Raw genomic sequence first — 12,759 nt, forward strand, 5'->3', positions numbered from 1 at the left:
AGCTGCTGGTCTATGCCATATCCACAGCAATGCTGGATCTAAACCACATCTGTGACCTACGCTGCAGCTTTTGGCAATGCCAGATCCTTAACCCACTGAGCAAAGCCAGGGATTGAACCCTCATTCTCATGGAGACTGTGACGGGTCCTTAACCCACTGAACCACAGTGGGAACTCCTGGAGTCTTATTCTAATTGCTCTGGGAAGCCCCTGGAGGAAAATGATATGGTCTGATTTATGCTTTAAAAATAGGTCCTTGGGAGTTCCCGTCGTGGCGCAGTGGTTAACGAATCCGACTAGGAACCATGAGGTTGCGGGTTCGGTCCCTGCCCTTGCTCAGGTTAACAATCCGGCGTTGCCGTGAGCTGTGGTGTAGGTTGCAGACGCGGCTCGGATCCCGCGTTGCTGTGGCTCTGGCGTAGGCCTGTGGCTACAGCTCCGATTCAACCCCTAGCCTGGGAACCTCCATATGCCGTGGGAGTGGCCCAAGAAATAGCAACAACAACAACAACAACAACAAGACAAAAAGACCAAAAAAATAAAAATAAAAATAGGTCCTTGGTAACTTGGCGGCAGGGGTGCAAGAGTAAAAGCACAAAGACTGTTTATGAGACTCATTGCAACCATCCAGGTGAGAGATGGGACTAGCATGCACTTGTGTGCTCTCGGAAAGATGGGAGGAAATGCCATACTCAGGTTACGTTGTATAAGGCAAGAATTAAGAATGACTCCAGGAGTTCCCGCTGTGACTGAGTGGTAATGAACCGACTAGTATCCATGAGGAAATGGGTTCAATCCCTGGCCTTGCTCATTGGTGTTGCCATGAGCTGTGGTGTATGTTGCAGACACAGCTGCAGCTCCCATTTGACCAGTAGCCTGGGTCAGCCCTAAAAGGGAAAAAAAAAAAAAATGACTCCAAGGTTTTGACCTAGTCTATTCCTGTCACTGGGGATACAGTAGTGAAAAGAAGCTTATCATTGGTCTCAACTGTACTATGAAACAAAGTGTCCCAAACATGGTCTCGGACAGAACCTTTTCTGCATTACATAATGTATAATCTCCTTCTGGGAAGAAATTTACATTTCTGATAAACATGCTTAAGCAGTATTTCTGATGAACTTTAAAGGGATTAAGAGTTCTGGAAAACTAAGCTTAAAGACGGCAAGATTTGAAGATACAAAAGAAAATAGAAAAAAACTTAAATGGAATTTTCAAATTTCAAATAAAAAAGAAAAGTTCAAAATCTAAAGAAGTGCAGAAGTATTTAGATTGAAAGGGATGACTGATTTCCTGACACAATAAAAAAGAGAAAAATATTGATTTTTAAGAAACTTGCCTTCAACTAGTTATGGACCAGCTAGACACAATGAGTTATGACAGCAGGGCAAAAACACAATATTTATTTTATAAAAGATAGAGTTTTAAAAATGAATATATAGACTTATTATACAATAAATCACAGTAATATTTAAGCAAAAAAAAAAATCCTAGAAAATTCTAGACACCCACTATGCTGTCAAGCAGTAGTATACTGACTTTTCGTCATTCTTATTTTCCTTTTTTTTTCTCTAGTCTTACTGTTTAAAATATCTTTGCCAACAATGAATCCTTGACTTGACCTACTCTAGCCCTTTTCCCTTTCAACAGAATTGTGATAGTTTCAACCAAACTTTGATTCACGCTTATAACTAGGTGATCTGAAAGATTTATTTTGGAAAATACGCACACACTCCATAGGAAAACAAAGTGATTTTTTTTGCCTTTTTTTTTGGAGATGGGGGGCCATACCTGTGGCATGTGGAGGTTCCTAGGCCAGGGGTCAAATCGGAGCTACAGATGCTGGCCTACACCACAGGCAATGGCAACGCCAGACCCTTAACCCACTGAGCAAGGTCAGGGATTAAACCCGAAACCTCACGGTTCCTAGTCAGATTTGTTTCTGCTGCACCACAACGGAAACCCCCCAAGGTAATTTTTTTAAAAAGCTGAGAAACTAATTTTTCTGAAAGCTGACAAAAGCTAATTTTTTTGAAAAGTCTGACAAACTACCTCAATGAGATGATCAGGTTAATATCAACAGTGGTAAGTATCTTGATAGTAAGTAGTATCAAGATGGAATGTGTAGGATGTGATAGGAATGGCAATTTATCTCTGTGATTATCTTCCTCATAGAAACTCATAATCACAGTCTGTAATTTTTAAAAAAAGCTCATTATTAATTGGGGAAAAAACCAACCACCAATATTTGGCACCTGAACTATTAAAGTACGGTAATGATATGTTTTACTAGTAGTGTTAAACTCTAGACTTCGTGACATTACCATCATTTCTTCTTTAAGATTGCTACAAAGTGCAAAAAGTATGAAGAATTCAGTGTTTTACTGTCATAGATTTTCAAGTATCTATGTGAGTCTTGCTTCTACTCCTTCTATATATACTCATGCTATATGTAGAATATCCTGTCCTGGGAGATAATACTTTTATATTTTAAGAGCTTTTAAAACTCAACTGAATTATCTTTTTTTTTTTTTTTTAATTTTAAAAAGGAAAGAAACTGAGGTACCAAAAGGGTAAGTGACTAACTGGGGTTGCATAGGATTGAATCAGTGTTTGAACCTCAGCACTCAGAGGTCATTTCTGCTTTAAGAACTTACCAACCTGGAGTTTCCATGTCACTCAGTGGGTTCAGTATTAGGCATTGTCACTGTAGTGGCTTGAGTCACTCTTGATGTGCAGGTTTGATCTCAGGCCTGAACTTCTGCATGCCCTGGGTGTGGCAAACAAAAACAAAAACAACATACCAGAGTTCCCATTGTGGCTCAGTGAGTTAAGAACCTAACATAGTGTCCGTGAGGATTCAGTGTTCGATTCCTGCCTTGATCAATGGGTTAAGGATCCCACGTTGCTGCAAGCTGTGGTGTAGGTTGCAGATGTAACTTGAATTCAGCGTTGGCTGTGGCTATCTATGACTGTGGTGTAGACTGGTAGCTGCAACTCCAATTTAACCCCTAGCCTGGGAACTTCCATATGCTGTAGGTGTGGCCCTAAAAACAAAAACAAAAACAAAAACAAAACAACTTGTGCCTGCATGTTTGCTGTAATTCCCTGTCATTTCTCAGTAAAAGTTATTTGCATTTTAATTGGTGTTTCAGTAACTAAAAATAAATTTTCTCTTTTTTCTTTTTTTTATATCACCTTTCAGTTTCCTTTTCAAGACAATCTCTTTCAATCCATGTATTACCCTCTTCAGCTGAAGTTTTTGGAGACTGTGCACACTTTGTGTGGACGAATCCCACAAGTTTTTCTGAAGCAAATTGAGAAAACCATGAAGAGGGCTTATGAGAAACATGTCATCATCCGTGTGGGCCCCAACCAGATGCACTGAGTAATTCACATTGTTGCAAGGCAATTAGGCATCTCACCAAGGAGGAAATACCTTCAAGCTGCCTGGATCTCTTTTACCTGAATATTTCATGGTGCTCTATGAAAGTTAACTTTAAAAAGCCTTGTTAAATGTTGCTGAATTAGTTGCCCCTAAAAGGAAATGTTTTAATTTTTTTTCTCAAATGCTATTTATCTCTTTCTTTGTCTTTTTTTTTTTTTTAATGACCTTGTTGCTCTTTAACATTGTTGCAGCAGGTTGAGCTAGCTGTGAAAAGGAACTCTTGTGAGCCTTCCAGTTTCTAAATGTCTGACGTAATGTCAGTGGCATCTGACGTGGCATATTTCATCCAGCACTCTTTCTGTGCAGTCGGTTCCCCCAACCCTTGCTGTCGTTTTGGGGGTTTGTGTGTGTTACCCCCTTTCCTTGTTATAAAAGTAATACATGATAGTTGTAAAACAAACACATTTTTAAAACTTATAAGGAATATATAGGTCAGTGGACCAGAATCAAGGTGAGATTAGTTATAATCCTGTTCAACCAGGGGAAATGATTGTTTTTTTAGTGTAGTCCCTTTTAGCCTTCTTCTCCCTGCCTCTATATTTATCTGCTGGTTGTCTTCTCCAGCGTAATATATATCTAAAACAGGTAGCCTAAGTAAACATCAGTCCCTGTTCTGAGAATTTTATGTCAGAGATAAGAAATATAGACAAAATGATTGTATTTACAGCACTTTATTTAAAATCTGGGAGGATCACATTTTAGTTAATTGGGCAGTGGTAAAGGATGAAGCATATTGGGGGGGGTGTTTTTTTAAGAAAAATTTGTTTAGATTTTCCAAGTCATAAGAAATAATTAGGAGTTCCTGTTGTGGCTCAGTGGTTAACAAACCCAACTAGTATCCATGAGAACACAGGTTCGATCCTTGGCCTTGCTCAGTGGGTTAAGGATCCAGTGTTGCCATGGGCTGTGGGGTAGGTTGCAGACTTGGCTTGGATCTGGTATTGCTGTGGCTGTGGCATAGGAATGCAGCTACAGCTCTGATTCGACCCCTAGCTTGGGAATTTCCATATGCTGTGAATGTGGCGCTAAAAAGACAAAAGACAAAAAAAGAAAGAAAAGAAAAGGAAAAAAGAAATGGCTATTCAGCCACAGCTTCTGAAATTCAGTAATTGTGTTAAACCTAAAGAGGTCTGTTTAGCAAAGAGATGTGATAATGTGATTTTTTTTTTGTCTTTTTGCTATTTCTTGGACCGCTCCCACAGCACATGGAGGTTCCCAGGCTAGGGCTCCAATCAGAGCTGTAGCCACCAGCCTATGCCAGAGCCACAGCAACGCAGAATCCGAGCCGCATCTGCGACCTACAACATAGCTCACGGCAACACCGGATCGTTAACCCACTGAGCAAGGGCAGGGATCGAACCCGCAACCTCATGGTTCCTAGTTGGATTTGTTAACCACTGCGCCACGACGGGAACTCCTGATAATGTGATTTTATGTTTACCAACAAAAATAATTTACCTCTTTAGTAGTTGTGGCCTTCTCTCTTTAAACTCTTGGAAAATAGGTGGAAATTAAAGGCCAACTTGGAAAATCATGTGTATAAATCCATAGTTCAGCAGATTCCATTGGCAAGAAAATTCAACTTCCTACCAGCCTTCAAAAATTCTCTCAAATGTTTTTTTCTTCTCTAGGGTTATCTGGCTGTTAGCCAAGGAAAAAGGCAGGTCTTATCACCTAGCTACAGTAGAGGAAGTTCTATATTCTTTCCCCAAAGGGATCTAAGTTAAGCTCTAGTTGCTCATGTAGCTACTCTTAGCATAAGGGCATTTTGCGTAAGGCTTGATTTATCTCAGAAAACTTTTGCATAAATGATCTTGATGTTTGCAACAGCCAAGTGAACTTAGTAGGGGCCTGTATCATCTCCACAAGGCAAATAAGGAAATTGTAACACAAAGAAATAAATATATCCAATATAATTACTGTTTTTTAAGGCATACAGATGTGTACAAGATGCATCTTGTTTTACAGAGAAATTTTTGGAAACAAAAATATTAAATACTTTTCATCGTATATAGACAGTGATCTGAAAGTATAAAATGAGTTTTTTTTTAATTTTGGTATTGCAAATGTGGTATCCTATATATTTGAATCTGGTAGGATATCAGATTCTATAGCAGCAAAAGATGTCTTACTTTGCAAAAATGTTTGAAAACCTCAGCACTACCAAAAAATACGTAAATGTCAATCAATATTAATATGTAGCACCATTATGGTAGTAACAAATTTAAACCTAAAATGGTTGAGTAATAACCCATACTTTCCTTTTGATATGTTGGGTGGCCTGTGGTTTGTTATTTTTGTTAAGGGAAATTACCATTATGATGTGAAACTCATCTTTGCTGTTGTATTTTGTTTCCTTATTTCACCACTAAAGGTGACATCACTCATTATTTTATATCTAATGCATGTGGGAGAATTTCTGAATGGGCTTTTGGATGGGGAAAATGCATCCTATACACCCATAAAAAGAGTTTTGATGGAGGAGCCAGAATATAAGATGATTCCCTGACTTCCATTCAAGTTTTCTTTCTACTTGTTCAACATAGCCAGTAAACCCCACACATGTCACTCAGATCTCCTGGTGGCTCACAGACCTAAAGAAGTTCCTTTCCTGCTTTCGCAAGTCCTGACAAAAAAATCTGTTTGTAAAGACTTGAAATACAACAGTGCCTTTTCTGACAGCCTTGTTTACCCATAACTCTCAACTATTGGTTCTGGGCCTCAAGATGCACAATACAATTTCCAGCAAAGGTCAGTGTTAAAACTCTAGAACATTCTAGAATAGTGCATTATGAGCATGTGAAAACTTAGAACTTGGTATGGCTTTCTGCATTGTAATTCCTTTGCTGTAACCTGAAAGGTTAGGTGAGTTTGGTAGAAAATTTAGAAAAAAATCTCATCTTCCAATCCCCACTGCAAACATGCTCATTGTTTTCTGTAGTTAGGATGTTACCACGAGGGATTATTTTCTCTGCCTTGGATAATTTTCAAAAAACTACTACATTAGCACCTTTGAAATATGATGACCACAAATTTAAATTCAGTGGACTCCTAAAACATTCAGTCTGTGGTCTAAAGTTTGCCAAAGGTTGTGTTGCCCCATGTGGCACATTGAATCTGTATGGGTTGAGCCTGGGTCTGGGTTTCTGCTGTCCTCCTATCTCTTGTCCTGTCTTCTTCTTGTTTCCTTTAAAATTTTGTTTAATGCTTGACTACAGAGTTCTATTGGAGAATGAAAGAACACTTTCTTTTTTTTTTTTTTTTTTAATTTCCTTTTTTAGGGCCACACCTGTAGCATATGGAAGTTTCCAGGCCAGGAGTCGAATCGGAGCTGCAGCTACGGGCCTATCCAAGCCACATCTGAGACCTACAAAACAGCTCATGGCAATGCTGGATTCTTAACCCACTAAGCAAAGCCAGGGATTGAAACTGCATCCTCCCACTGAGCCACAATGGGAACTCTGAAAGAATACTTTCTAATAGCAAAATATGGTAATATTTTTGTGTGCATGACAGTCGAGACTGGCAATAGCATGGTCACTCAGAATGCTGACCGTATTTGTCACGCTGAGTTTTCTCCCCAATAAAAATCTCTGAAATTGTGACTTACATTGGAAATTCCAATTTTTGAACAATTAACTGGCTAAAGAATCTTAAGTTGTTCTTCAACTTCCAAAATGACAATTTAGGGTATATTGCTCCAAGCTTAATTATGTATTTGAAATGTCTGTCATATTCAGTGCCTCCATTGCAAATTATTGTGACTTCTACTGAATTTATTGTTGAAATAGATATGTATACAGACTCATAGAGGTTGGTGAGTATTTATTTCATTGGAATTTATGGCAGGTAAATCATAAAAAACCTTATTCACAGTCACAAAATAGTGATCCAATAATGGAATAATCCCTGCAACCCACCCTAAAGACAGCACAGCATTCATACAGATTCAGGATTAGGTATAAATATTGTATGATACTTATACAAAAAAAGATAAATTTCATGTGTAGGATAAACCAAAAACATGATTTCATGACTGAACTCAGAAATACATTGAATTTAGGAGTTCCCGTCGTGGCGCAGTGGTTAACGAATCCGACTAGGAATCATGAGGTTGCGGGTTCGGCCCCTGCCCTTGCTTCAGTGGGTTAACGATCCGGCGTTGCCGTGAGCTGTGGTGTAAGTTGCAGACGCGGCTTGGATCCTGCGTTGCTGTGGCTCTGGCGTAGGCCGGTGGCTACAGCTCCGATTCAACCCCTAGCCTGGGAACCTCCATATGCCGCGGGAGCGGCCCAAAGAAATAGCAAAAAGACCAAAAAAAAAAAAAAAATCTATAAAAAAAAAGAAAAGAAATACATTGAATTTAGAAATACGTATCATGCTGTGGGAGTAAAAATCATTATGTCTTCATTTATTAGTATGGTAAACAAGTTTCCTTATGTTTTTCTGCATGTCGCCTACATTTTTATCTTCATCATTCTTTTCTTTTTTTACCTGCACCTACAGCATGTGAAAGTACCTGGGCCAATGATCAAACCTGAGCCACAGCAGCAACCCCAGGCCACTGCAGTGACAACATCAGATCTTTAACCCACTGCACCACCAGGGAACTCTTCTTCTTCATCTTTTTTTGTTTTTGCCTTTCATTTCCTGTCTTTGATGTTAGCTTCCCAGGGGCACCAAGATGCTTGGAATCAGTGCCAGAGCCATGACACCTGGGATCCCTGTGCCGGCAGATTGAGTTCTGATCCTAAGGTCAAATCTTTATGATGAGAAATTTCCAAAATTAAAAAAATCACACAACATGTACACACACACACCACAAGCCTTTTAAAAAAATACTCAGCGTTTGTTGTGCTTTATTTGTTGTGCTTTGTTGAAGGATCATAGTGACCCCTTGGGTGAAATCATTTCACAGTTGCCATGTTGGTTTTTAAAACTGGCAAACAGAGAAATTTTTACAGGTCAAAACTGGAAATACTCTCTTGAGCTTTAAGATAAAGTGCTTATGTTTGTATCACCACGTGCATGAATATGTAAGAATCAAATGTAATTTCTGCTTCATCAGTTTTACATGTTTGTGTTGTCACTGAAAAGTGCACCTGTTGTTTATAACTCCCAAGGAGAACCTGAACGCATTTTTATGATGGAAAACTTTTATTTTTTAGTAATTCTTTTCTTTGGGAAGAAGTGAGCAAAAGAAAGAACACTAAAGAAAAAGAATTATTACAGCAAATTAAAAAGAACATGGTATTATGACTTAATTACTATCTTGTCTTTTTAAATGCCATCTCTTTTACTTTTTTTAATTAAAAGTTTTTTTTAAATTCCTGTCTTTTGCTGTTATTTTAGGAGTGTGCTTATTTTATAAGATTTCAAGTTTAAGATTTTATAATATTAAATAGTAATATTTAAGTCCTTCTGGCTGCTAAAGAGATAGTTGATTTAGCAAGTAGCTTAGCTTATTATTTTATTTTATTTTTTTGCTTTTTTTTGGGAGGGGGGGCTGCACCCATAGTGTATGAAGATTCCCAGGCTAGGGGTCTAATCGGAGCTACAGCTGCCAGCCACAGCCACAGCAACGCAGGATCCGAGCCGTGTCTGCAACCTACACCACAGCTCATGGCAACGCCAGATCCTTGACCCACTGAGCAAGGCCAGGGATCGAACCCGCAACCTCGTGGTTCCTAGTTGGATTCGTTTCTGCTGCTCATGACGGGAACTCGAACTTTTTAAAAAATCATTAAAAATCTTCTTTGTTTATAAAAATACTGTACTATGAATTATGTTATTTGGGAAGTTCTCATTGTGGCTCAGCATGTTAAGGACCTGATGTTTTCTTTGTGAGGATGTGGGTTTGATCCCTGGCCTTGCTCAGTGAGTTAAGTATCCAGAATTGCTGCAAGCTGCAGAATAGGTCACAGATATGGCTGGGATCCTTGGTTGCCATGGCTGTGGTATAGACCTGCATCTGCAGCTCCAATTCAACCCCTGGCCTAAGAACTTCCATATGCCACAGGAGTGGCTGCATAAACAAGCAAACAAACAATGTTATTTGGTTTCAAAGGTATTTGGTGTTTGAGATACAATGAAGAAAATTTGGAAGATATGAAATCAGTTCTCACCTTCCTTTTTATTTAGCAAAATCGAGCTGGACTTGTTATCTAATAACATCAAAAAAAATAACGTACCAAGTATTTTCAGTCTTTATAAAGGTTTTTCCCCCCAGTCCCAAGACTCTTTTTAAAATCAGCAGAAGGTACTCAGTTCATCTACTGAATTTTCCCTATGTTTTAAAACATTTAAAATGCTAAGGCATTTGGATATGGATTTCTGGAATAACTGGGAGCCCACCTCAAATTATTACGTAAGATAGAAAATTCATCTACTATATTTAGACAGCATTTAAATCCTAGTTCTGCTGTTTTCTGACTGCGTATGACCCAGATGACCTTTTTGAGCATCTTTGCCCTTCAGACTTCCCATTTATAAGAACAAGGCCGACAATCCCTCATAGACTATGGAGAAATAAACACAAAAATATGAAATTTTTGAAATTCTAAAAATTCCTTGTTTGTGGCCCTTGTTACCTCTACTAAATTAATGGCTAATGGGTTTTTAAAGAGTATCAGATTGAAAAAAATGTCACTTTTACTTATTAGTCTGCCATGGTGTCAGATGTTTACCTGTCAGAGTGTCCACATGTGAAAGTTCTGCCCTCCTTGTCTTTTTAGGGGAACATTTGTGGAAAAATTTGAGCATCTCTGGCTTCCATAGTTTTACCATTCCCAAAGCAATCCTGTTTCTGGTTGGTTCCTACCATGCCCTTTAGCTCTTAAATAGCTCAGCAGTAGTTCTGTCCTTCATCATGATCTCATAATGTTCCCCTTTCGCTTCCTTCACTCTTCCATAAATCAGCAAATGTCACCACCATCCGTCCCCTGCCTTATCCTAGAAGCCTCAGCATTACTCATCTCCTCCCCATCTCTGATTTCACATCACCCTCATTGAGTCATCACACCCCCGCTGAAAAACCCAACTCCGGGTACCAGTCCTATAAGTCCCTTCAAATTTTAAGTGACAACACAAACAACTCAAACTAGTGCAGGATATCTTAACTCCAAAATATTCAGTGTGTCAGCCTCCTTAGTTTATCATCCCTGTTGTCTCCACTCTCCATTACTCTCTGGGTTGCTGTCCTCCGTGGCCTGGATTGTTGTTCTAATGCCTTTCTTATTACTCTGCATTCAGTCTGGTCCTCTCTGAACCATAGCCCACCCTGACCCTGTGTAAAGCTACTCATTTTTTCCTGTTTACTCCTGGGATAAGTTCCAAGCTCTTTTCCAAAGTTCTCAGAAAGTCCCCATGTATCTACCTCCTACTACCTCCCTGGCTTCATTGAGTTCTCCTTCCTCACTCCACTACTGTTCACTTATGGTGGTTTGTTTTCTGTTCCTTTGAGAAGCCAACCTCTTCTCAAAGGGCTTTGCACATGCTTGGAGTCATTTACCCTAGAAATTCACCTGGGAAATTCTACTATACTTTACTACTGCCTACATAAAGACTGTTCTCCCTCTTATATTCACTCACAATCCTCCACTTTTTCTGTGCAGTCTGTGTTATAACAGCAACAGTACTTGTTTGGGTAAGTCTCTTAGTTTATTGACTGCCTTCCTCACTAGATATGAAATTCTTTGAGGGAACAGTCCTTGCTGATCTTGTTCCCTCCTCTGTGTGCATCACCTAACTCAATGACTAAAGAATTTCTGGTGCTCAAAAATATTCATTCAAAATAAAGTGAATCTGCTACATCATGAACTGGGACCAGTTCCTATAGTGAACCTTCATAATGTACTATATTTGAGTGTTGTTCTCAAAATCTATTCCTCCTACAAATATTCAGGTTGCTGGGTTATAATAACCCATTCTCTCAAGTCTCATTCGCTAAAAATATAGTGGTTTATTTAATTTCCTGGAGATTTATTTACTTACCCATAAAATGACATGGTTGAGTCAGATGATATTTAAGTTCCTTTTTACTTGAATGTTCTATGTTTCCAAAATCTCTTTTTTATGTCTCTGTTGTAGACATTTGTGGGATTTTGGCTGCCTGGAAAAACCCCACTTCTGGTGCCAATTTCTGTATTAGTTGAAAACTTTTAAAATTGCAAGTGACAGCAATACAATTCAAACTGATTCAGGGGAAAGAGGGAATGCACTAGCTCATGTAAGTGAAAAATCCAGAAATAGCTCTGGATTCAAAGGCTTGAACAATGTCAAGAGAAATCCGTCACCCTGACAATGCTTTTTGCATTAATATTTGATTGAAAACCACACTTCCTTCTAGGATTCCAGCCATGAAATTTTCATGTCATTTCAATAGAATCATTGAATCTTTGGAAAAATACATTGTCTCTGTGTCCGGCTGAAAAAATGCTATTGTTAACTTGGGTTAATACATCAAGTAAATTGTTCTCTTGGTGTATATTTTAAAATAACAGTAATAGATGTTTTCCCCCTTATTGAGAACTACAGTTAACCAGATAAAGCCTTCATACCAGAAATGATTCAGCAATCTAAAATTAATCAACAGGAGTTTCCTCATGGCTTAATGGGTTAAGGATCTGGCATTGTCACTGCTATGGCTCTGGTTAATGCTGTGGTGTGGGTTTAATCCTTGGTCCAGGAACTTCTGCATGCTGTGGGCACAGCCAGAAAATTTTTAATTTTTAAAGATAAAATGAATGATTGGGGGTTTTGGGGGGATGCATTTTTGTGAACTGTTGGCAAGAGTGGTTTCATCATTCCTCAACTCCTCAGTCCCCATAGATTCATGGAGGTGATAGGCAAAACATGAGTTTCAATGTATCTTCTTAGGCTATGACTATAAGCAGACTCCTGGGAATGTCTACACCTGTCTCTTTACTGAGCATTTAGGTCTTACCAAAATAATAGCACCTCCTTTTTTTTTTTTCTTTTGATTGCCAGGAGGTATGAGTATGAGGGTTTTTTTTTTTTTTTTTAAGCTCAATGAATTGTATTACATTTATAGTTGTACAGCAATCATTACAACCCAATTTTATAGCATTTCCATCCCCAACTCCCAGCCCATTCCTCCACCCCCCAACCTGTCTCCTTTGGAAACCATAAGTTTTTCAAAGTCTGTGAGTCAGTGTCTGTTCTGCAAATTTCATTGTGACCTTTTTTTAGATTCCACATGTAAGTGATAGCATATGATGTTAGTGTCTCGCTGTCTGACTGACTTCACTTAGCATGATAATTTCTAGGTCCATCCATGTTGCTGCAAATGCCATT

At 38.8% G+C, this 12,759-nt stretch overlaps 1 protein-coding gene across 1 annotated transcript in view; it reads left to right on the forward strand.

Annotated features, from left to right (window-relative positions):
- The window catches only part of GXYLT2 (glucoside xylosyltransferase 2), a 95,978-nt gene extending 91,335 nt beyond the window's left edge, over nt 1-4,643 (forward strand). Inside the window, exon 7 of the mRNA XM_047779239.1 lies at nt 3,202-4,643. Coding sequence (XP_047635195.1) covers nt 3,202-3,384 — 183 coding nt within the window. The 3' untranslated portion in view covers nt 3,385-4,643. The remainder of the gene's footprint in view (nt 1-3,201) is intronic.
- Nucleotides 4,644-12,759: the final 8,116 nt, after the last annotated feature.

Source organism: Phacochoerus africanus, chromosome 1 (genome assembly GCF_016906955.1).
Source record: "Phacochoerus africanus isolate WHEZ1 chromosome 1, ROS_Pafr_v1, whole genome shotgun sequence".
NCBI lineage: Eukaryota > Metazoa > Chordata > Mammalia > Artiodactyla > Suidae > Phacochoerus > Phacochoerus africanus.